General features: G+C 44.1%; 1 protein-coding gene across 2 annotated transcripts; it reads left to right on the plus strand.

Annotated features, from left to right (window-relative positions):
• Positions 1-1,784: 1,784 nt before the first annotated feature.
• On the plus strand, positions 1,785-25,698 carry KLHL12 (kelch like family member 12). Of its 2 annotated transcripts, XM_078871458.1 has the most exons (12): positions 1,785-1,979; positions 5,427-5,648; positions 7,759-7,912; positions 8,914-9,131; positions 11,064-11,213; positions 12,013-12,127; positions 15,394-15,500; positions 16,108-16,303; positions 18,738-18,896; positions 20,719-20,817; positions 22,692-22,878; positions 23,800-25,698. In XM_078871458.1, exons 1-12 carry the CDS (start codon positions 1,965-1,967, stop codon positions 23,924-23,926), a joined length of 1,749 nt encoding a protein of 582 aa, XP_078727584.1. In that variant the 5' UTR covers positions 1,785-1,964; the 3' UTR covers positions 23,927-25,698. The 2 variants fall into 2 exon arrangements, with proteins under 2 accessions (XP_078727584.1, XP_078727585.1); XM_078871459.1 differs by lacking the exon at positions 23,800-25,698 and having other exon boundaries at positions 18,738-18,892; positions 22,692-22,851.
• The last annotated feature ends 451 nt before the right edge of the window (positions 25,699-26,149 follow it).

Consider the following 26,149-nt stretch of genomic DNA (forward strand, 5'->3'; position numbering starts at 1 on the left):
AAATATTAACCAAAGAATATATACATCGTGCAGTCAAAACTGATTTTTCAATTCTTTTCAGGCCCCATAGTGTATAGTGCAGTCTCCAACTCTTATTATCAACGCTCTGGTTTCTCTGTTAGTAAGAAGGGCTCTTACCTGAAACGTCACTTATTATATATATTTAAGGCCAGTGTTGTTTTTGATGGGACGTGTTTAGTGTTTTTTTTCTTAATTGATCTTGTGCACAACCACACTGTCAAAGCAAGCACCAGAAAATAATTTATTTTAATTTTAAAGACGTACACACCACACTAATAGTTTGTAACAATACAACAAATATCTCCCTCGAGTTTACTGGCTGGTTGCTGGCTGGGCTCCTCTCCAGCCCAACAATGAGTCTATTGTTGAAGTGGTTGCGGCTCCGTTGCCACTAAAAGGGGCTGAACGGGATTTTCCGTGTAACAAAACATTTGTTGCCCCCCCCCCCTGGACCTCTGATTAGCACGGTTCGCTGTGTACGGTGAGAAAGAAGTTCAACGTACATGTCGTGGCATGGTTGGCCACGATCGCCTACTCATAGCCGGCAGTACTAGCTCAGGCCAGTAGAGAGCAGAAGGGAGGCGGGACCTGCCCAAGAGTGATGATGAGTGGCAGTTGGCCCGAGGCAATCCCTGGGGAGAAGCATCGGGACCAACGGTTGGGACCCCAGGGGCCCGGAAGGGGGCTGGGGGATGAGGTCATTCTCCAGGGCCTTCGAAGGTTCTGGAAGGGAGGCGTGGTCAGGGGCGGAGTGAGCCCGGGACCCTGTAAAACACATTGTCCTGCGGAGGGAGCTGGTAGGAACGTTGGGTTGCTCGGCCAATGGTCAGGGTCAACGGCAGCGTGGTGTATCCTGCAAATATGACCGACTGTGAGGGCGGGCACAAGCCGGCGTGAGTAGGTTAAACGTTGAGTTTGATATGGGCACCACGGGGTGACCAACCCCTCCCCACCCAGCCCCACCCCTCCCACCCAGCCCCACCCTCCCCACCCAGCTCCTCCCCACCCTCCCCTCTCCACCCAGCCCCACCCCTCCAATTTTTGGATGCACGACGGACGGACACAATAATCCCCTGTGGGTTGGTGTAACCAGGAGGTTCCTACCAGTATAAGCCAGGGCCCTGAACGCCTCAGCTCAGTATCGTCCGGCTGAAGACTGAAGAACAACCTGGAGCCCTGAAGAGAAGAGCCCTCTGGGCAAAGCCGAATCCCTGGCAAGGGTGAGCCTGGAGATGTACCAGTGAAGCTCTGAGCTTATAACCAGATGCATAATGCACGGGCATAATATGACTTTGAAACCCCCCGCCCACCTCCTACGCATTTCACAAGTAGTGACTAATCCCATATCTGCATTTCCCATAAATATGCTAAATTCCTCTTGATATGCAAATTCTTTTGTCAAGGCTCTTTTCCCCCTCCAACCCAGCTTAAATATACGCTCCAAGCCTGGGGTGTTTCATTCAGACGCTGTTTTCCCGACAGACCTGTTCGTCACCTGAGGACGGCTGCTTGCGTTGTGGCCGAAACGTCGTGAGAATAATTTTATAATATTTTATTTTTATTATTTTATTATTTCCCTTCTACGTGACTTTACCGAAAGAACCAAGAAGAAGCTTTGCATTTGCCTGTTCAATAACGAGTTTAAAGGTCACGTGCGGGGCCAATCGAAACGGGCGGTGCAGAGGGCGGGGCGGTGAGAAAAGTGGGCGTTAACCAATGAGATCAGACTCCACCCCCCCCCCTGCCGACTCCATTCCGCATTACAGGGATCCGGATCCCGTGCCGGCCACTTGGAATCTGGGGACCGCTTCGGCCCCCCCCTCCCAGTAGGGCCGCGGGCCGCCGAGAGGAGAGGGCCTTGACCCATCGACCACCACCACCACCTCCTGCCTCCTCCTCCTCCTCATGGGGTTGTTCTGAGACGTCAAGCAGCGGCCTCGACGATGGCAGAGGCCACGGTAAATGTCAAACAGTCCATCGTTGTGGGTGGCGGTAAAGTTTCTTTACCGCTACCATCATGATCGTCGTCGTCGGAATTCGTCAGCTGTGGCCGTGCCAGACTGCTGGATGAGGGCCCCCCTCTCCACTCCTCACGGCTGTATTCCATCGCCATCACCGTCTCTCGCCGTCCCTGCGATGTTGTACCATTTACCAATGTCGCCTCTTATCAACACGCGCGATTTGTTCGGGTTTTTGTATGTTTAGTAGAGCGGTGGTGCAGCGGTTAGCTATGGACGTGGAGACCACGGGTCTATTCCATCTCGGCCGCCGGTTAACGTCTGTGGCCAGAGATATCTCAATTTCATAGATGGACTCCCTTTCACCAGCCTCGCCCTGACCTAACGTGGTGAAGTATGGTTAAATAACCCCTAAGATCCACGTGGGAGAGGAGGGGATAGGGCCCGGTCATCCAGCAGTGGATTTGCTAAATGTCTGAGTTATTAAGATGCATTGTTAATGTTTCCCAGAGAAAGCAGGTGACGGTAGTCACGATGGGAATGGGTTGGTGATTGTGCCTGAGACGCAATACCGAACCCCGCCACGTGGCTGCGTGTGGTGTTAAGGAGCATGATGGTTATTATTGGGCGTGTTATTTTTATACTTGTTATAAGTAAATTTCGTGGTTGAACGTAATGCGATGATATACCTCGTAGGGAGATATTCACGTGATTGCGTGTGCTTTTGTTAGACCATGCACGGTGTTTGCGGTAAGGATAACAACCCACGTGTTTGTGGAAAGGAATTAAATGCCTCCTCTTCTTGGTTCTTTCGGTAAAGTCACGTAGAATGGAAATAATAAAATAATAAAAATAAAACAATATTATATAATATTATATTACTTTATTATATTTTTTTTATAATGTAGTATTTTTTTTATTTCATTATTTCCATTCTACGTGACTTTACCGAAAGAACCAAGAAGATGAATCCCTGCAGTCACGAAAGCTTTAAATCGAAATTTAAATGCCTCCTGTAGTAACACAAATACGTGGGCAGCAGAGGGTCATTGCAGAATCTTCAATTGTTATGTTGTACTCTCATCCCACGTCTATGCTCCCCGCCTTCAACCCGCACTCACCACCGTTGGTGAAGTATGGTCAAATATGGTTAAAACCCCCCCACGACCCACCCGCGCACGGTCTGGACACACACTCTTCCTTGGGTGACAAAAGGGGGCTTTAACAGTCGATACAGTAAAGAGACAGGTCAACGCCAAGTTTAGTAATATTTTCATGTTTATTGATGAAAGCATTTATTTAATCACGAGAGTCGAGTCTGAACACTTCCAGGAAGGTCATATATTGAGACGTTTGGTCAAGTTAAGATATAATAATAGAGGTTTTAATTATAATTTACGCCAGTTGGTGCTGGCTATTGGCAGGCCTGAATTTAAGTGGCTTAATACATGACTGTACATTACATTAAGTATTACAGTAGGGTATACTTTTATAGAGCAAATACAAGTGTCATGAACTTTCTCTGAAATTTGCTTAGTGGGCTTTTGAGCTGAACTACGTGGGACACTTAACCATATTTTAGAGACACGGTGATGCCCAACTTGAAAACATGTGGGACTTTAACATATAGCCAAGAAACACTTTTAAGTGGACTTTTTTTTTACATAGTTTCTCAATTTGAGAATTACAAGCTCGTCAAATTATGTCCGACGTTTTATCAAACTGGCAGTTGCCCCTCATATGATTGATGAAGGCCTTCATGCCATCAGTATCTTTCAGAGGCCTGTAATGTAACAATCTAGCATCTGCACAAGAGCTGATTTCGTTCCACCATTTCAACAGAGGTCACAATTGGGCCTGTTATAATCGGGGTAATGACTAAAAGTTTTCGACTAAACATTATTGTTATGAAACGTTAAACCTCTTTCCCGCTTGTGTTTGGCGAATCACATTATGGTCCTATGTTTATTAATTTCTCCAGGATCACAATGTGAACTACAGTACATTTATGTTGTTACTTTCCCTACTTTTGAGGCCCTGCCATCCTGGTCCACCACCGCTCATATCAGGCCTGGGCCATCTCCATGTCCACTCCGCATTCCTTCTTAGCCTGATTCACCACTCCAAAACCAACTCTTTTAGGCCCTATAGCCATCCGAGCCGACTTTGAGCTTGCCTGAGATGGGTCGTATTCTTGTCTTCTTCCACGTCTCTTCATTATGCACCCAATCAAGTCTTGTAAACCCTGAGATCCACCTTGTCCCCATTTCCGTGATGTGCAAAGTCTGCACTCAAGTATGAATGGTATTGCCATTTTAAATCGTAGCATGCATATATAAACATCTGGAAAGGATGTATAGTATTTAAATGCTGTGATGAAAACGGAAGAGCACATTTAACTTAAAGATTTGAGTACACAGTATAATTTTAGGTATGTGGCGCTTGAGTTTTTTAAAAATGTCCTTTAAAATGCCTCTTCATTTGACTGTTGGGTAATAAATATGGATTTTAAATACTGGTACAAGCCGACGTCAATACAATGCTGGGTGGGGAACTCCTCACCTCGCGCCATTCGTGGGGGTAATTTTTTGTCAAACTTCACCAAGCAAGCCTGTGTGGTTTGATGACGGGAAGCATATAGATTCAAGCATAGAAGTACAGTACAACAATAGGTAATTAATGATCTGTTCTGCCACTTGATGCCCATCATATAGCCCTGCAAGCCTATAACACCTGGTACGCAGGGTGGTCACCGTTTTGAGCACTATCCAGGTGCAACTTATGACATCTGTAGGGATCGGCTGCATTCTGGGTGATTTGGTCACAGGCACATGTCAATATGTACAGCCCTATTTCAAATCACTGGTGCCTGCACACATCATATTGGTCATATGGGCTGTTTGATCATACATCAAAACACTGGTCAGTGCAGGTTGGTGAAGGGGGAGGCCAGGACCGATTCGAATATTACTCGCCATTGATGTTAGTTGTGGTAGGGAATGAAACTCAGGTGGTTGGGTTCATAGCACTCCACCAGTGTCGTTTATACTGTATGTGTAAATTTGCATACATGTCTAAGTATGATCAGAGGCTTTATTTATCTTGGAGAAATCCGATGAGCTTTGAAGCACTTTTTCACAGATTTTCAGTTGTAGTTGGTCGGAAAGTTATAACAACAAACGATACAAAAAACTATAGGAGCGCAAGGTATGGGAAAGGTAAGCAAATCACTATAAATGAAATATATGAATTCGATAAAGTATATAAGTTCAAATTGCATAAGTACACCAAATTCCAATCTTGGGCAAGGCATCAAAACAACAGCAAAGACAGTACCAGACCACATCAAGATAACATGCGTGAATTGTCTCTCGCCAAATGATTTCAAATATAGTAAAACATAAAAAAAATGTTTCGGCCACCACTGAACTAATTTCCCGCTCACAGGTTGGTGAAGGAGAGCCGCCGACCTGCAAGACGGGCGGCATCGCCCCACGAGACATCATGACCAACTCGCACGCCAAGTCCATCTTGAACGCCATGAACGCACTGCGCAAGAGCAACACGCTGTGCGACGTGACGCTCCGCGTTGACGAGATGGATTTCCCTGCTCACCGGATCGTCCTCGCCGCCTGCAGCGACTACTTCTGCGCCATGTTCACCAATGAGGTACCTTTTGAATATGTGTGCATCTGCCAGTCATCTCAGTTGGGCAACCTGTGGCATCTGGGGCTGTTCCGTGACTGCCTGCCTTGGACGTTTCACGTGACCTCAAAGGGCACCTAGCCCTGGCATAAGTGGCGTGGTGACGTCACCGCCACTTCGTGGTGAATGGCGGTTTTTGTTGTGTGCAGTGCCTTTCGTCAATTCACTACTGGATGAGGGCATCCCCATGGCTCTTTGGTTTGTGGTGGTTGTTTTACCAGCCTGTGCAGAGCTGGTCAACACGAGTTAGCGTAGGTGGGAACCAGAGATTCTAGAAAATAATAGAGCAATATAATAAATTTTCCTCACTGCCCACTGCCACCCACCAACTACAGTAAAACCTTGGATTGCGAGCATAATTCGTTCCGGAAACGTGTTTGTAATCCAAACCACTCGTATATCAGTTGTGATCATGTGACGTTCAGCAAACAAAGCATATACACGTACTACTCGTATTGCAAGACCTCGCTCGTTTATCAAATTAATATTTATAAAAAAAAATTGCTCGTCTTGCAAAACACTCGCAGACCAAGTTACTCGCAATCCAAGGCTTTACTGTACTTTTGACGACCTGCCATGCATGGTGCATGGCCACCATTTCAAGCACTAACCATGCTCAAGCCTACCTTGCTCTTGAGACCTGAAGAGATTTGGCGTATTCTGCATGATTTCGTCAGAGACAGTGCGGTGCAATGTCCATTAAATAAGCTCTTCGAATGATTGTATCAATTTTATTCTGGATTACATTTATATAATTGCAGTTTCTAAGCAAAGAACAAATGTCCTATAATGTGCAGCTACCAGAAACTGACAACTGCTGATAGTATAGCAGATAATAACTCGTACATGTATTGTGTTGAATGAGGTTACAGGAAGGGGGGAAAGTCCACAGTTTGTGCAGTGTGAGGAAAGGAGGAGGAAGGGAAATTTTGTGTTCTGCATCATTTCAGTTGAACACTGCACGGATGAAAGGAAATGGTCAATCTGATAGAGCGAGTTCTTGACATTGGTGTCGTTATCGAGACATGAATTTCACGGCCATGGTAGTTGTGAGCGATGAAGAGATAACAAAAGTTCTAAGAGCAGGGCTGGCGTCAGGGGAGGGCAGGATGCTGGGATGGGCCCCGCACCACCAAATGTCCCTCAAGGCCACAAGTTTATTCTGTTTAGCGGTTTATCACTACTATCGTGACCCACACAACAGCTCTACTACTGGTAAGGCTATCTGAGTGGAGTTCGTGCTCGGCCTGGTTAAGAGAGATCAAATTCCCCCTGGGCCCCCTCACCTCCTTTCCCTGCAGGCCTGGGACTACCCCTCCACAAGTTGAATGTACCCCCACCCCTTCTTTACCTTACCATCCGCGATTACCTTGTGTGAAAGAAGGGATTGATGTTTACCCACCTTCCTACACCCGCAGTTCAATTCCCCCGACTTGGATAGACTGGTCGGGTCTGAGGGCCCCGAGTTTGTCCCCATCCGGTTTTTATGTCATTTAGAGCGTTATGGGCCTATGTTGTTTTATAAAATGCTAATAAATAGAAAAGCGTGATAAAATTATATTAATGCCTGTACAAGCAACATCTGAAATGCTGTACATATAGATTCATCGATATGTGCTTTGAAGTTTATTTGAATGAATCCTTTTTTTTAACTTGAATATGCTGTGTATTTAGATTATTTGGGGATGTGCATTTGTCAATAAGTGTAAGTGAAGTACTGACAGAGTTCTTAACACCCTGTGCTGTGAACTCTGCGACTTGGTTTCTATTCTGGCCACGGCTAACATTAGTGCTGAGTGATATCTGAACTTGTCTTGGGTCCTCCTGTTTACCAATTCTCAATGACCGGCACGGTGAAGTATGGACAGCTGTGGCCGACGCGGCATGGGGGGGAGGCCTTAAGCCACTGGTGGATTGAAAGATGCTGTGAATTTATTATATCCATACAAAAACTAAGATTCAGTGTGTGATGTGTACATCTATTCTGGCGACCGTTTAAATACTTGGGAGTTGTGATAAATATGTGCAGATTTTCAAATCCAAAATTGTGCCATGTCCTCTGTATGTTTGTCAGCTGTCGGAGAAGGACAAACCTTGCGTGGACCTGCAAGGGTTGACAGCTGCCACCATGGAAATTCTGCTGGACTTTGTCTACACGGAGACCGTTCACGTGACGGTGGAAAATGTCCAGGAGCTGCTCCCGGCTGCCTGCCTTTTACAGCTAAAGGGTGAATTATTATATTATCAATTTCACTTGAAAATATACGATTCTCTCAATGTCACTGTTTTTTTCCTGCGTCATTGTCAGCATTGGCCATGATCAATCCACTGCTGGATAAAGGCCTTCCCAAAGTTGCTCCAATCTTTCAGTCCAGCGATGCACCAATCCCCACCCCAGGACCTGCACACCAGCCAATCACATTGGTACATCTCCGAGGTAGAAATATTTATATACCTCCGATGAATTTCCTTTCATCTTATCATGATCAATCTACTTCTGGATGAAGGCCTGTCCAAAGTTGGCACCACCTCTCACAATCCTGTGATGTATTAATCCAGATAGCACCTGCACGTGAATTAAATTTATCGCTCCATCTCCTAGGTTGATGTTCACTTCGTCACTTTTTCTCGTTTGACCACATAGTAGTTTTCCTCTCCGTCCTCCCTTTGTTATTTTAACATAAATGTCTCATTCAATACATTCTTGGCAAGATGTGTTAATTACCTTGCCTGGTATGCAGGAGGTCCTAAGTTCCATCCTGATCCTAATGCCTGTATATTTGGAGTTTGTATGTTTTCCCCATGGTCGTGTGGGTTTTTCTCTGTTTCCTCCGATTTTTTTCCCTCCACATTTGGAAACATGCTTTTAGAGTATTTGGCTGCTATAAATTTCCACGTAATAAGCCACTTCATTGGGATATAATTTGTGGCCAGGTTGCTTCTGAAAAAGAGCTTTTTATCTCTTCTGGGCCTTACCTGGTAAAATAAAAATGGTTTAGTTTAAGCTAAATTTTCTGAGACACCTTGATTCACGTGAAGTGAAAACTATTTTCTTTAGTTTTGCATTTTGTGTTCTGTTGTCCTTTCCCGCACCTCTGATTAGCACGAGTGGCTACCTACGTTGCGAAAGAAGTTCTACGTACATACAAGTATTCTATAATCAATAAATACCGATTACATTTTCTCTCGCCCACCACTGTTGCGCTGCACCGCTCGCACGTCGTCGCAGGCGTGAAGCAGGCATGCTGCGAGTTCCTGGAGAGCCAGCTGGACCCTTCCAACTGCCTCGGCATCCGTGAGTTTGCCGAGGCTCACAGCTGCATGGATCTGCAGCAGGCGGCCGAGCTCTTCAGCCTCAAGCACTTTCCCGACGTTGTGTACAACGAAGAGTTCCGCCTGCTGCCCCAGCCCGAGGTGCAGAAGCTCATCAAGTGCGACGAGATACAGGTGATGACGACGACAATGATGAATATTTTCCCGGGTCGTGGCGAGCCTGGAGCTAGGCCTCGGCAAGGTAAGGTAATTTACCCTTTTTACCGGGTAAAAGGGTAAAGGTGTGGACATGCCAAGGGGTAAGGTAAAGGGTAGGGTAAAGGTAGCTCGGAAGAATTACCCGGTAGGGTAAAGGTAGCGTGAAGATTTACCCGGTAAATACGGTACCTTTACCACTAAAAGCTCCGTGGCGCAGTCCGTAGCCTCCATTTAATAAGTAATATTTAAAAAAAGCTTTTTTTTTACACGCTTTTATTAAATGTACTAGTAATGGCAGAACTCCACGACTCCAGGAAGTGGCCCCGAAGCTTGCCATAACGTAAGGGACCATGGCCAATTACAGCCAACGTCAGTTGAGCGTGGACAATTAGAGCCAAGCCGAAACATAACATAAAAAATAATGTTTTAAAATATATGTTTTTTATATTTTTTATGATAGAATATAGTATTGTCATCAGTATGACATAAGTATACCAAGTTTGCAGTCGATACCACATTGGGAAGTGGGTTAAACTTGAGTTACAAAATGTGAGGACACGACAACAACAACAAACAGTGAGTTCGTGTAAAATTGGAATAATCGAGAGTATTCTATATGAATGAAGCGCTCTACCTAGCATTTACCGTTATAAACCTTTTCATGTGTAGTACCCCAGTAATTACCCTGTAATCAAGTAATTTGTATGGGGTAAGGGTAAAAGGTAGGGTAAAGGTAGACTCGTTGCTTTTTACCTTTTACCTTACCTGCTAAAGGGTAAAAGGTAGGGTAGAGTGATTGTATTGTGGTAAGGTAAAAGGTAGGGTAAAGGTAGGCTCGTTGTTTTTACCTTTTAACTTTTACCTTACCTTGCCGAGGTCTACCTGGAGCAGATGACTACTCCGAGCCACAGTTGTAGCGAGAGGTGACCTTTTGATGTGTCCCGGGGTCAAGGAATATTTTACGGGTCGCTTTGAAGCCATCAACTGTGATGTCAGGGCAGAGAGCAGGCGGGTGCTAAGAATAATTGGGACAGACAGGACAGCTTGTTCTCACCATCGCTATGTACAACACATGCACCCCAAATGCGTCTGACAGACCATAGAGATGTAACGATGAAATCAGTTCATCTGGAGGTGCCTGGCAGATTGTTACATCGCAGGATTGTGTCAGGTTGTGGCGGCTTTGCGAATACCTTTATCCAGCAGTGGATTGACCATGGCTGATGATCACGAGATTCACACATTGCACATCAGCAGCAACATCAAGTTATATGTGAGAGACCTTGCTGTATGTAAAGACATTTAAAGTGTCCTTGTTAGACGTGCGACTGGAATTTCTTTCATCACAAAGGCCGACCGGCCGATGAATTAATCATAAAAAAAATATCCGAGCCATACAATTCCTTGTTTGTCCACTGGATGGAGAACAACGTCAAAGTTAAGTGCCGCCATTTCCACACTTTTCCAAGAGCAGTGGTTCTTAACCATTACTGCAGCTATGCACCGCTTTGGTTCCCAATAGTTAACAAATGTATAATGTTAATAAATAGGTTTGATGAAACAAAGTAGTTGTACTTACGTGCTGCATCTCGCACTCCCAGGGGGTGTGTGCACCCCAGGTTAAGAACCACTGTCCTAGAGCCATGTAGTATGTGGTTATTTGGTTGGTGTGGCACATCCTATGAAATTCATCGTCATCTGTTACCTCTCTACTGCTAGTTGAAGGCCTCTCCTTAATTTAATCGTTCTTTATTGTCTTGCGATTGCCTCTGTGAATCGCACTCTCACACTTCAGCTGGTCTCATCGCTCCACGGTGGTCATCCTCTTGGGTGCATTGTTCCCCTTTGGGGGGGCCCCTGTTTTGGCAACGGCATCCTCTCTATGTCGTGTGTGTTTGTGCTCGACAGGTGGACTCGGAGGAGCCGGTGTTTGAGGCGGTGATAAACTGGGTGAAGTACGACGAGCCGGTGCGCAGCCGCTTCCTGCCCGAGCTGCTGCAGTATGTGCGCATGCCACTGCTCACGCCTCGCTTCATCACCGACGTCATCGACACCGAGGTGGGGAAACTGCCCCGTTGTTAACAGTGTTTAGTTTGTTGTCCTTCCCCCGCACCTCCGATTTGCACGGTTGGTTGCGTACAGTACATACATGAACCCAATTAAATTTTTGTTGAATTGTATTGGCCGACACAGTATTATTGGCCGGCTTTATGGTTATTCAATCGGAGATTGCTGTATGTGACCACATGGTCCGACTAGGTAATCACGTGGGTAAATGTAATGAAGTACTGTTTGGTTATACCTCCTTTTGCCCCACCTTGTACCATCTCCGCAGACTCTTTGGTTTCACGTACGATGTGTTGATGAATAAAAAGTGATGATGAAAGGAATTTGGGTGACGTTGTGTACTTTTGCCAATGTAAAATTTACCCCTTGAATACATGACTATGAATTGCGTGATAAAACAGAAAAATGCATTCCAGGACTTTTGACAGCGTGGATATCCATTGCATTTACTTAATGCTTCATTTGACCAAATCAAGCAGAATGCGTCCGATCTCGTCCGATATCGGAAGCCAGACATGGTTGAGCCTGGAGGGTTGATCACAAATGCACGCAAGGCTGTTATAGGCAGCCGCTGGGCCGTGCTATGCAGCAGCTGGCAGAGGGCAAAGTTATTTTTCTGTTGCACTTACATGCCGCCATGTCAATGTCCGGCACTTTCACCAACCTGTGCTGACCATCGCGATGCGGTATGGTCAATAAATTGAGAAATGGGGCTGTATATGTTCACGTTTACTTCTGCACTTTCTCGTAACTCGTCCACAATTTCACTGCCATTTGTGTTCGTCTCCAGCCGCTCGTTCACAAGAGCCTGGAGTGCAGAGACCTCGTAGACGAAGCGAAGAAGTTCCACTTGCGGCCGGAGATCCGAGCACAGATGCAGGGCCCACGAACGAAGCCCCGGCTGGGTCGGTTGCAAAACAACAACAACAACAACAACAACACACAAACACACATTTACCAACAGTTGGTTGTTAAATTTCGATTTAAAGATTTCGTGACTGCAGGGATTCATCTGCTTGGTTCTTTCGGTAAAGTCACGTAGATGGGAAATAATAAAATAAAAAAGTAAACCAGAATAAATGAATATAATAAAATAATATTGTATGTTTTATTTTTATTATTTTATTATTTCCCATCTACGTGACTTTACCGAAAGAACCAAGAAGAAGTTGGTTGTTAAGTCGGGGTGAGCAGCTGCCAGTATTAAATATGACAATAGGTTTTACCCTTTCTTGCAATAAAACAGGTGTCAGGAATCCTGTCTGCATTAACCACACGTACTTGTGGTGAACATGCCAACAAAAATTGCTCTGTCCCATTATTTAGCTGTGCACCCCGAGCTTGTAAATGCCCTAAGTGCATTGTCTTTGTGCTGTTCGCCGTTTGGCGTTCTCAGATCTCACACTGAGACTAAAGAAAGCTGTCTCTGGTGTGGACCGATCAGTTTCAAGGACAATGCATATATTATTAGAGCATGTTTTCTGTTTGCATGTTCACCACAAGTACGTGTGGTTAATGCACACAGGATTCCTTGAATAACGATTCTGTTTTGTGTTTTAACATCCTGACACCTGTTTTTTTTTGCCAGAAAGGGTAAACCCTATTGTTATATGGTTGTTAAGTGTTAACAACATGTTTCTGTTGCAAAGTGTGAATGCATTGGAAATAGCATCCGTTTGCTTAATAATGATCTTAACTCGGGATGCCTGCTGAATTTGAATAATACTGTGCTGGTAGGTCAGAAGACTAGAGGATAATTTTAGTGGTGCAACAAATTTTTCCAGCGTTGTTGATGACAAAGATGTTTTTTTTGTGAACGTTGCTCAGTTTATTATGAACTGCAACATTTTAGAAACATCATTGCATGGCCGGCCTTAACCATGCAACCTATTGAATTTGCAACATATCTGTGATTGGCTGGATAAGGTCAAATGAGTTGTCAATGCAAACAGGAAGCACATATTGAACACGAATATTCATATACAACAGGATTAATATGCTGAATAGGAGAACAGAATTGATGTCTATGGAGGTGCATGTCATGCTCACTTTAGTTCTTCACACATTAACTAATTTAACATGCTAAACTCCCCCTTTTTTCATTTCCCACGTGGGCATATTTTTATTCTTAGATATCTTCTTTGCGTTATTGAGCTCCTTAGGGGGCTGACTGTCCAGGCCTGTGCTCTTAACACAATGGGGCGGTGATTGACTATTTTGGCACGGTATTGTATAACAGTATTGCAAAATTAAAGGGAACTTGTCGTATTCAGTATAGGGTTCTGCACAACTATACAAAAAAACCTAACAGAATGTACGCCAAGGAAAGTTGCGCCATTTTAACTTAGCTTAAGCCAGCTCCGCCAAGCTCTCGGTTTAGAATCCTGCAGTGGTAAAGCGTGTTTGACATGGGCCCATCCTGGTCAAAGAAATGAGATGGGGAGCCCCTATCCAATTTCTTCCCCTCTTCATACCCTGGCACCTCTGGCCAATGGGCCCTGGTGAATTTGCACTGCTTGCACACTAACTGTGCCGCTGTAATCCTGGGACGTTACCTAACATAAAACTGGGGTTTTCAACCTAGTGAGTTTATGGTCTCTGCAAAGTCACTCAGTTCCCAGCTCTGATTACTTAATTGGTAGATATGCAATGAGAAAGTTATTCAGCACAACCACATAAGTGTGTAATGTTTGGTAGACCTGTTGTAGGATATTCAGCAAATTGCCCGTGCTGTTATATTTATGCATTCAGTAATAAGACCAGTGATTCCCTGACAGTCGTATGATGGGAAATACATTTTTGTTTGCCTAAAGGCCAGTAACATGAAATAATATTGTTCTTTGCACAGATGTTGATAACCCCCCCTCCCCAAAAGATATATTTAAAAATGTATTTGCTTGACAAAATGCACAATGAGAATGACTCAATTGCTCCTGCACTGTACCATGAAGTGCCAAAGTTGAGTTGAAAGGCAATGTTTTTCATGGGTGTGGAGTGCTTGTGGCATTGATCTTGGCTCTTGATAACTTTTAACGCAACTGTTTTTCTTTATTTAATTATTTCTCAAACAAAAACATCTTGAACAGACACAGGCTGCTTTTCCATGGTAGTGCTGAGAGTTTAGTTGGCATCGCGCCCATGGAGACGCGCCGCGTGTTTTGGCACATTGAGTGCTGCTGTGGCTGTGACACGCAGCAGTTTGGATGACTAAAGGAGGGCTGAGATTGCGTTGACATTCCTTCATGCTGGGCACAATAAGACTGAGATTCATTGGTTTTATTTGTTTTTTTTTTATGTTCGGGACACCTGCATGACCAAATCATCAAGAATGTGCCCGATCTTGTCAGATATTTGAAGCTAAACAAGTTTGAGCCTGCATAGATGGTTGGCCACCATGCACACGTTTGTCATTCGGCTGTGGGGCCACGTGGTGAGCAATAGAGGGCAGCAAAATCCATGATTATTTTTCTGTAATAAACAAATGACAATTTAAAATCTGGTCAAATAACCCTGTAAACTAAATAATTATTACATAATTAGATGCATGTCACATGTGATTATAAGTATCAAATGATACTTGATAATGCATTTAATCTTTATGTGCCTGATGTGACAATTGTGTGGCACAGATCTTAGAGGGGGAATGAAAAGTGATGTTTAGCTTGTTAAAAAACGGTTTTGTACACAGCTGAATATTTTATATCTATCTTCTTGGTTCTTTCAGTAAAGTCATGTAGAAGGGAAATAATAAAATAATAAAAATAAAACATAATAAAATAATTCTCACGACGTTTCGGCCACAACGCAAGCAGCCGTCCTCAGGTGAAAATCAGGTCTGTCGAGAAGACACTGTCTTCTCGACAGACGGCTGCTTGCGTTGTGGCCGTCTTCTCGACAGACCTGTTTTTCACCTGAGGACGGCTGCTTGCGTTGTGGCCTAAACGTCGTGAGAATAATTGTATTATGTTTTATTTTTATTATTTTATTATTTCCCTTCTACGTGACTTTACCGAAAGAACCAAGAAGATGAATCCCTGCAGTCACGAAAGCTTTAAATCGAAATTTTATATCTAATTAATCCTTACAATGTCAACAACAATAATAACAGACGCCATCGTTCCAGACGTTTTGGTGTTTACTAACACAGTGCTTCCGATGCCTGGTCTCGCAGGGGCTAACGAGGTGCTGCTTGTGATCGGGGGCTTTGGGAGCCAGCAGTCTCCCATTGACGTGGTGGAAAAATACGACCCTAAATCGCAAGACTGGAGTCTTCTGCCCGTGAGTGCTCCTTGTCAGGTCTGGTGCACGTACGTGTACAGCCCTTTTCGTTAATCCACTGCTGGATGAGGGCCTCCCCAGAACGTTCGGGTCACGGGGATTTTTTCAATGTATCTTCACTAATTCTGCAGTGCTAATACAAATGAACTAACCCTATAAACCAATTCGCTGCTAAACTAGAATCACAATATGAGAATAGGGTTTCCCCTTTTTTCTGGCAACCAAAAAAAGGTGTTAAGATGTTTAAACACCAAACTGAAATCTTTTACAAGGAATCATGTCTGCATTAACCACAATACTTGTGGTCAGAATGGAAACAAAAAAAACATACTCTGATAATATTTGCATTGTCTTTGAAACTGATTGGTCCACACCAGAGACAGCTTTCTTTCGACCAGAGGCGTCCTCTGGTCTAACACCGTTTGTATGATGATTCATTGACATAACGCACCATGACCTGATGATTTATCCAAAAGCACAGCTTCCACTGTGCTGCAAACTCCTGCCTCCCAAGGGCCTAAATTGGCCCCTCACAATGGTAAGGCAACACACTGTTTATGCCCGCTTACTTTGCTCGAGCTAATCCCCCTCCGCTGCCTGCCCTCAGAGCATCACGCGCAAGCGGCGCTACGTGGCGACGGTGTCCCTGAACGAGCGCGTGTACGTGATGGGCGGCTATGATGGGCGCTCGCGCCTCAGCTCAGTGGAGTGCCTGGACTACGGGGCGGACGAGGACGGCGTCTGGTACTCTGTGGCGCCGATGAATGTGCGCCGTGGCCTGGCCGGGGCGACGACTCTCGGAGGTACGGGGGGGCCCCATTGAGATGCGTTGCAACGAGATAAAATGCAGAGAAGTTCCTTCCACCGTTCATCCTCGTGTGCTGTCCGCACAAGTGCTGTTAAGGCCGTCATGCGTCCAACCGTGATTTCTGAAGGTGTGAAATTGCCTGGCCGGCAAAATTACTCTTTTGGGTCACTGCAGTAGGTACTTTATCAAAGTTGAGTTGACACAGAAGAGGGCCTGTACAGGTTCGGACACCGCTCAACCCCTGATGTATTCATGACATGTGTTGAGCTCACACGATGGGCATTGTGTACAAGTGATTGTAAAAAAAAGGTTTACTTTGTAAATGGCTACCTCCAGAGAATGGAGGGAAGAAAAAGGGACAAATGAAATGCAATCATTACCAAGAATTGTAATGAGCAACTTGTTTACAGAGAGCAACTATGACAACTCTTTACTGCGATGGTAAAGACCAGGGGACGGCACCCTGCGGCTCCTGAGCCGCTTGCGGCTCTTTTAAGTACCACTTTGTGATGTTATTCACATGCATTGCGGCTCTTGAAATATTGACTTTATTACCGAATTAAAAAAAAGGCTGCTCTTGCTATTTTGGTTTCCAACCCACTGGTATAGACTTACTGAAGTCTCCTTAGCCAATGATAACAGAGTTTGTCTGAAAACAATGTGTTTTGAACTTTTCTGGGTTTTTACAGAGCACACAACCCTTGGTAGTCATGGGACCCTCTGTGATCGGGAGCAGCGATCAGATTTCCAAATTTGGGCAAACGAAGTGCTTCACAATGGACGATGTTGTAGAAGCCATTTCCGATACCGATTACTAGCAGTCAATGCCCTGGAATTGTTGTGGCATGTCCGTGGCTATTGAGGGTGGGGTGGCTAGCACCACGTCCAGCGGCCTTTGTTTATCTCTTGCGCTGATGAGTACAGCATTAATGAGTGCTTCGTTAATGCTGAGTTGACCGATTAAGAGTCCCAGGATATGTTCGGACACCACTAACGTATTCATTACCGGTAATCAGACCCAGGTTGCTGGCTGCGGGGAGCACTTTCACAACTCACTGTACCACCACTCTCCATTAGATGTGCACGGAAAGACACTTGTTGTCACATACTTGGGTTTGATAAATTTATTTTGCTTCTGCAATCTTAATTATTTTGGCTTTGGTTCTAGCTAAGATATAGACACATTAACTCACCCTTGCACATAATTGCGCAGTGATCATTGTCAAATTTCAAACCAAACTGATCTATTGCAGAGTGACCTTTAAGAAATAAATTAAGAGCCATTTATTTGTTGCTGTGCAAAAAGGAATGACAACCTGGCCAGCACTGCTGTCAAGACTATCGCGCTTATCAACATATTTGCTCGTTATCCGATTGTATTAACATGGGACTATGCCTGTGGAGTGCTAATTTGCCTTTTCAGCTCTTTGTTCCCCTGGTCTCCATTGGGAAAAACCTGGAGGGCTTGTGATGGTAAAATAATAATAATATTTTTCGATTTAAAGCTTTCGTGACTGCAGAGATTCATCTTCTTGGTTCTTTCGGTAAAGTCACGTAGAAGGGAAGTAATAAAATAATAAAAATAAAACATAATAATATAATAAAATAATTGTACGATGTTTTATTTTTATTATTTTATTATTTCCCTTCTACGTGACTTTACCGAAAGAACCAAGAAGATAATAATAATAGTTGTAAAACTTCCGGTGGATTCCCAAAAACCATGCCAAATGAGGATCTGGAGCCAGCGCAGTCTTCCATATATTATTGTTTGGCAATTTAAAGTAGGCATTTTGACAATTTGGTGGACATAATGTGACGTATGTTGATATGTAGGTGTAACATTTCAGCAAAAAGAGTTTTATCATTGAGAATCTTTTGTGTAACTTTAAAAAAGGATAGCGGTGTTTTAGAGGCTTTTTCATGTTTTGGCCTTTTTCTCTTTTCAAAATAAAGGCAGTCCTATATAATGATTTGGCCAAGGATGATTACTGTCATTGCGTTTGGAATCAAGCAAACTTCATTCAAACAAGTCATGAAAATGCTTGGAAAATGTAACGCTCCCCAACATACGTTTTGTCCTCAGACGTATTTTCAAAACGATAGCCCTATGAGATAAGCTGGCAAAATTCAGTGTTGCATATTTGCAAATAGGTTTGCATCTCCAAAAATATTTGTTTTCATACGAAAAAAAATCCCTTAGATTTGGTGCCTTTTTTTCGGGTGAGTCCCTAATAACAACGCAACAAAAGCTTAATTAATTTTGGATCATCTTGAAGAGAGTTACAGTACCCCCCCCGCCCCCCATTACGAACGGAGGGATGGCCAGACGGACAGCTATAATGCATAAAACGCTCTCAACCTTGGTTGGAAAGCATTTCTAAATGTTTTCCCCCCCATGCGTGTTCGTCTTGTGCGACTGCGGGCAGACATGATATACGTGGCAGGCGGGTTCGACGGCAGCCGGCGGCACACGAGCATGGAACGGTACGACCCCAACATCGACCAGTGGAGCATGCTGGGAGACATGGCCACGGCACGTGAGGGCGCCGGCTTGGTTGTCGCCAACGGCGTCATCTTCTGCGTAGGTCGGTGTTGAGTCGGGAAGGCGTAGTGACCACAAAAGCAGCCTTCGTTGCATTATCATCCTTATGTCTCCACTTTGAATTCAACCTCTTGATTACTTGAGGCATCCCTCACTTACGAGGCCTTTAAAAAAAGGTGCCTTTCGCTTCGAATTTCTTGCCGCGCTACAATAAAATGTACCAAAGGTTTACTTATACCTGCACTGTTTAAGTCCCTCATGATGGTAATTTTTCCATATGGAACGTGGCTATTTCTTATGAGCTGGATGTTGTAGAATATTACGGTTTGTGTATTAGGCACATAATGAATTATTGTTGTTTGTGATACGAATTGTCATGACTTAAGGTTACACGTTGAATTAAACAAGCTGTAATTTTTGTTTTACTAATTTCTACTGTCTTGTTTGTATTGTCTTATCTTGTCTCATTTGGTCTATCATTCTTTCCATTGTCTGCAGGGTTATATTGATGTATAATTTCCAAATGTGAAATATGATTATTTTACGCAAATTCAATTCACATATCCTGCACGTGATACTAAATTTTAATATGACTTTACGTGCATATTGCTTACGTGTTAATGCACATGTACAGCCCTTGTCAATCCACTGCTGGATGAGGAGCTCCCAATGCTGTGTGGGATGTGAGTGTTCGTTGACCATACTTCACCATTCATAATATAGGTTTTTGGGTCAAATCGCGTTATTTATAAATGTGTCGTAACCCTCCACCACCCGACACGGCCAAACAGTAAAAAATGTGTCCGTTTTTCAAAGGACAAAATAATTCACTTCTTTAGCCTTTGAAAAACGTGACACATGTTTTACTGTTTGGCCGTGTCGGATGGTAGAGGGTTACGACACATTTATAAATAACGCAATTTGACCCAAAAACCTATATTATGAATAATATTGGTCGCGAAAGCCTACGTGTTAAACATACTTCACCATGCTGGTCGGTGGTTTGGTGAAGGCGTGGGGCATAGATGTGGGACGTTTGTACAGTATAGCAATGGATTTTGCTGCAATGGCCTCTGCTGTCTACGACGTAGCCCCGCAGCCTACAACACCTGATTTATGCTTGGTAGTCACCCTTCAAAGTGCTATCCAGGCGCAATCTTTCTTAGTTTCTGACATCTGAATAAATCGGGCAGATTCTGGATGATATGGTCAGAGGGTATTTATCTACAATTTCCGTAACTCATAAATGATTACTCCACACTCGATGCAGTTCAAGTGTCACAATCTTGCGACTCCATTTTAATGGATGGATCGTTACCTTCCTCTTGTTTCCATAATTTATTCTTTGTTTCTTTCGGTTAAGTCACGTCTAAAGATAAAATAATAAATTTAAATAATAGCATATTACTACGACGTTTCGATTGCAACACAAGCAATCATCATCAGGCATAAAAGAAATAGCAACAAAAATCTAACTAGAAAACTATAGACAGACATACAAGCAGACAGACATCACAACGGCACACAGAGAGAGGACACATATCGGCGTCTGTGTGCCGTTGTGATGTCTGTCTGCTTGTATGTCTGTCTATAGTTTTCTAGTTAGATTTTTGTTGCTATTTCTTTTATGCCTGATGATGATTGCTTGTGTTGCAATCGAAACGTCGTAGTAATATGCTATTATTTTTAGACGTGACTTAACCGAAAGAAACAAAGAATAATTCCTGCAGTCACGAAAGCTCCAAAATTAAGATTCCATAATTTAGTTCGCAATAAGGCTTTACACATTTACATCTGGCATAAGCTTCCAACAGCCCGCTAATGTGGAATGCGGGGTGTATGTGTGCGCATGCACGATGCAACAGGAGGGTACGACGGCATCAACATCCTCAACTCGGTGGAGAGATTCGACCCGCACACAGGCCACTGGTCGCACGTCTCCCCCATGTCCACGAAGCGCTCGGGTGAGCACGCAACACAGTGGGAGCGATGCCAGCGCCGCTTTCCCATGACACTTGCACGTGGGGTGCGACGTACGGCGAGGTCGCGATGACAAAAATTCACTCTATAAATAAAGCACAGTGGTTATTGGCTGCGTAGCTGGATTCAACAATGGTGTTTAAAACATTGTGGCGAATGCAGGGGCATCTCGTTTCCTCTTTGGGTAGGACGTGTGCAGGGTTGGTGGGGGGTAGGTTACCGAGGCAGGTATGGAGTGGGGTCTCCGCATGTTCAGGTGTGCGATTTGTGGTGAGGTCACAATGAGCATTATTCACTGTGTAAATCCAGAGTGAATATGGGTCATGAGAGCTGCACTCTAACTTAGAAGTTCAAAATAAGTTGCTGTTTGAGCACTGATTTTCCGAGATAGATGCTAGGAATTTCACGGCAAGACAGGAAATTATGAATAAGTCCAGAAGAGAACGTAACATGGCTGGTAAGTGTTCTAGTTATAATTAGGTGAAAAACATTTTCTATGGATAGAGCACGTGTGGAAGATGGCGGAGAGTCGGTTATTGAGTTAGGCAGTGGAGTGGTCTCCATGAGTGTGGGGTGACCGGGAGGAAGACCTAAGATGAGGTGATGGGTATTATTAGATTACATCTTGGAGGTCACTGTGCAGCACTGCGGGATCTGGCGGAAGGTAGAAAGTGTTGGCAAGGTGTTTTGGCATCAACAGCTTTGACGAAATCCATGTCAGAATTGCCACGACACGGTAAGATGTTAACAGAAAATGGCCACCAAAATAAGAATTAGAGTAAGTGACGAGTTGTCTTTCAATGTCGCTTTGTATTCAGTTTGTCCACCAAAAAAATATCCAATTTAAAATATGTAGGATCTGGGACAGAACTCAAACAATTGACGTAAATTTACGCAATATGGTTTCCTCTAAGTGGCCTCGTAACCAGGATGGAATTCTTAATGTCGATGCAACCCAAACACCAAACAAAAGTTATGACAGTCATTAATCAGAGAAACAAAATACATTAAAAGAACATGTGCTACCAGAGAACTCTCGGGATGTGAAGGCATTGGTGTTGCATTGAAATGCATATGCATGACATCACTAAAGTGCCAAAGTGTCATACGTGACCATTACTGCCAAAGTATATTGTTAATGAAGCTTCAAATCACATTGCACTGCCTAGTAACACATCCTATGTGTAGCTATGAGATTAAAGATACTAGTTTTTTTAGGTTATGTGTGTTCCTTGAACACTTCCAAGCACAGTCTGTCCTCAATAACATGGCCAGATAGTGTTTCCTGAGGATATTATTTGCGTATAACGGGGAGTTTGGGTGGGGGGGATCCCTAGAATTAGATTTGCTATTTTAAATAAAATAAAAATAGAGTGTGCATTATATGTTAAACTGAAAAAATATAAAATATCACTCCTGAAATGTAAAAATCTCCAAAGGTTCAAAGTAATACTCACTTGTTATGTGGTGTGTCTCCACACCGAGCATAAGTGTCCTGCTCTTGGCAGTCACGGTTTAGTACTGTATGTTACAGTAAGTAATGTAGCATAGGATTTGTTTGTGACTTTTGTGTGGTGTTTTTTATAACCAAAAATATATTTATAATAATATAAAAATCGATAGAAACAACATGACCAGTTCTAGGTGGGCTAAATTTGATCTTCGCAGAATTAATGGGGTTTTGTTCATAAATCGGATATACCCGGGCACCCCACCCCTAAAATTAACCCACATCGATTTCGCCATTTATGGAACAGCTCGTCATATTTCGCTCCTGATTTATCCATTGCTTTTTTATTTTTACAAAAGCTACGCGAATGACACCTCCCCCCCCGCCTGGCGGTGTGCGACGACGCAGGCGCTGGCGTGGCACTGCTGAACGACCACGTGTACGTGGTGGGGGGGTTTGACGGCGCCGCGCACCTCGCCTCCGTCGAGTCGTACAACATCCGCACGGACACGTGGAGCAGCATCACGAGCATGACCACGCCGCGCTGCTACGTGGGAGCTGCCGTGCTGCGCGGACGCCTTTACGCCATCGCCGGGTGATGACGCGCGCGCTGCTTACGGCACGAACCTTTTTGCGTTTTTGGAAATTGCTTCACTACAGCGCGCTGTGAAAAAAGTATTATCCGTGTATGAATTGTGCAAACTTTGACCGGTGGATGCTGCCGTGCTGAAATTGTTAGCGCGTATCCAGAGGTCCCCGAATCGATCTCGCGGCACGACCGTTGAAAACAATGCGCAGTGTAAATGGGTACACGGCATTGAGTCGATCGGCATGTCCGCGTGTGGTGGCGCAAAGAGTGGGGTATGCCCACTTCTTTGTAAAATGTCTGCCCATTGTGAAGAGTAGGCCGAAAAATACCTTCTTGAGGAGGGCTCTTGACACACTCCCCCCCCCCCCCCCCCCCGCTAGTGGGTGTCCTTCCGCCAGCTTTGGCGAGAGCAAGTAATCCTTTATTTTGACCGGTCACTAGAGTGGTTAGTGCACTGTGCCCTCAACCTGGCGACCTCAGCTTGGCCATAGTTGACGTAAGTGGGGAGTGATATCTGAACTAGTTATGTCCGTACCCACCCCCACCCTGCCTCCTCATCAACCTACACTGACCAGTTTAGCGAAATATGGTCACATAATCCCTATGACTCACATGGCCCAGGGATACCCTCATCCAGCATTGGATCGAGATGTATGTGTAATGTAAAAAAAAATACCCCTAAATAAAAATACAAGTAACTGTCCCTATGGAACTTTGGTCACAGGTATTTGTTTCAAAATATTGTAGGAAAATGATCACAATGGGCTCTTCCAAATATTTCCGATATAAATTTGTGTGCCCTACATCAATGACCATTTCAAATTGCGTTTCCATAAAAAAAAAAGATCTACATGAATTTGTATGCATTGGTATTTTTTATTTGTAAACCCAGACGTTGCTGACACCTCTTTCCACTTTTCACGGCAGTTACGATGGAAACTCGCTGCTAAGCAGCATCGAGTGCTACGACCCCATCATCGACACCTGGGAGGTGGTGTCCTCCATGGGGACCCAGCGTTGTGACGCTGGCGTCTGTGTCCTGCGTGAGAAATAGCCGTTGCGCGTCCACGCGTGTATGTGTGTGTGTGTGTGCGTGTGTGCGCGTGCGTGGGGGGGCTGGTGCATATCACATTTCAACAGGGTTCCTGACGCAGCAGTGTTCGCAAGACTAATAGGAATATCACAGCGATGCTGCCAACCATGTACAAGTCAGCGTTTAAACGATCCGATGTGCGTCAATCCAAATTTGTGGGGGGGGGGGGGGGACATGGCGTAGCGCGAGCACGTTCGCCGTTTGTGTTGCAGAAGGGGTCACGGTTCGAATCCAGCAGGTCCCCCTGATTAAAAGTACGGGTGGATCAACCGTAGAAATACTTGCCGTTTTTACAGTTTACGTTAAAGATCCCCATATCGTTGATTGTAAGAGTAGGCCCATTGTATTATATAAATCGCAGTCATTGGCGTCTACTGCGAAAACTTGGCAGGGCCCTCCTGAGAAATAATTGAGACTGGGTGACGTTTTCCTGTGTAAATGAGCGGAATAATTTTTTTCTTATCAGTGTTGTCTTAACAGCCCTATTGTTACCATACTGTAAGATGAGTTGCAAAGCTAATAATTTCACTGTCACTGGACGGATAAGTTGCCAAGTCTTTAAAGGTAGTCTCAAGTATGTTTAGCCAAGCAAGTGCAATATCAGGACTAAGTAAAATGGAGAGGTAGCCTGAAATAACAGACTTTTATAAACCACACACTTGCGTGCTTTAATGTTTAACCACGTTTGAAGAAGTGTGTTTCAGTGCTGCAAATGGAGATGCATTGTGCAGGGTTTTTTTGCCCCCTAAGCTGTAGCTTAGCGAACTGGTGTACGAATTTACTTATTGAACTTGTTGATTTTATTTTAAAGACACAAGCCACCTGTGTTGTGTAAATAAAAGCCACTGTGGCGGGGAAAAAATGGCTGTGAACATGTAAATAAAGGTAAATAACAAGTGGCCTTTGTTTCTGTTTTATGCGTGGAGAGATTGGTAAGAGGTGTGTAACAGTCGTAGTAGGGGACAGGGCACATTGCAAGAACAGTCTGTTCTATTACGCGGTAGTTGCGCTCCTGAAGAACACCATGTTATGGAAAAATTGCGTTATAATAAATTATATAAAATAGGGTAAAGCAGTTGGCGATAACACGTCAGATGCATATGCAGGCTGACCAAAGACTGAGGTGCCTTGTGATGCTGCTCAAAGGCAGCCGTACAACCATTTGTCTACTCGCGCGACATTAGATTTTCATTCAATCGCGTTATATACAGTTTGCATCTGCGATATATAAAAAAATCCCTAATACATTGTGTTATATTCAATTTGTGTTCTGAAAACACTCGACATAGGAGAACAGACTTTCCGATGCATTGTTGAGTGGCAGAGGATCACCTCGGATAAAATAAAACAATAGCCATTGTCATTTTGAGATGTTGATAGAAGGTTCTCTGAAATTCAGGGGCATTTAAGTGCTTGATAAATGAAAGTCCTTACTCTCATCGTGCATTGTGTATCACGTGGTCTCACCGCATTGCATGTGTCATTTACACAGTCCTGTTTTGGACTTCCCAAGTTTGTGCACATTATTTGACAGCAGCAGGGCAATGACACAAAAGGAATGCATAACGGTGTTATCCCTTATTCGGAATTATCGGTGCCGTACAGTCATTGCCTCTTGCCCCGTTCCCAGTTTTCACATTTCTCTTGCATGGTTAGGTATGATGATGCCTGAAATTACAAAATAGTGTGTGTGCGGTGTTGTTTTTAATATTAAAACTTAGTATCCATCCAAACCTATTGATGCGGGTTGGCTTTCCCTGGTGGACCTGTGGTTCAGCTCCTTCCCCATCCAGAACCTTATTCGAGTATCATGATGAGGCTGCAGTTCCTCAGCAGACGGGACACCCCGTCTCCTGCGCAACGCTTTTGGATAAATGACAGGTTACGCCGCTAAACTCGAGACCACCAATAGAGCCGAGCACTGTTTAATTATTGTTTTAAAATGGTCTTTACCCAGGATACAGATTGGTTAGTGGAACAACAGCACTCTTCAAAGAGTTTTGTTTTAAATCGTGCTCAGGATCCCTTCCAACAACACGCCCTCATTTTGGGGTAAATAATGTTCATGTTGTCTAACCCCATTGCACCGCTATTGGTGTTAAGTCATGATACGAAGTTATCATTTTGGATTCCTCGCAACAGTGCTTCCCTTTATGTTAATGTCCACGAAAGCAGATACCAAGA

The sequence above is a fragment of the Lampetra fluviatilis genome, chromosome 32 (genome assembly GCF_964198595.1).
Source record: "Lampetra fluviatilis chromosome 32, kcLamFluv1.1, whole genome shotgun sequence".
Taxonomy (NCBI): Eukaryota; Metazoa; Chordata; class Hyperoartia; order Petromyzontiformes; family Petromyzontidae; genus Lampetra; species Lampetra fluviatilis.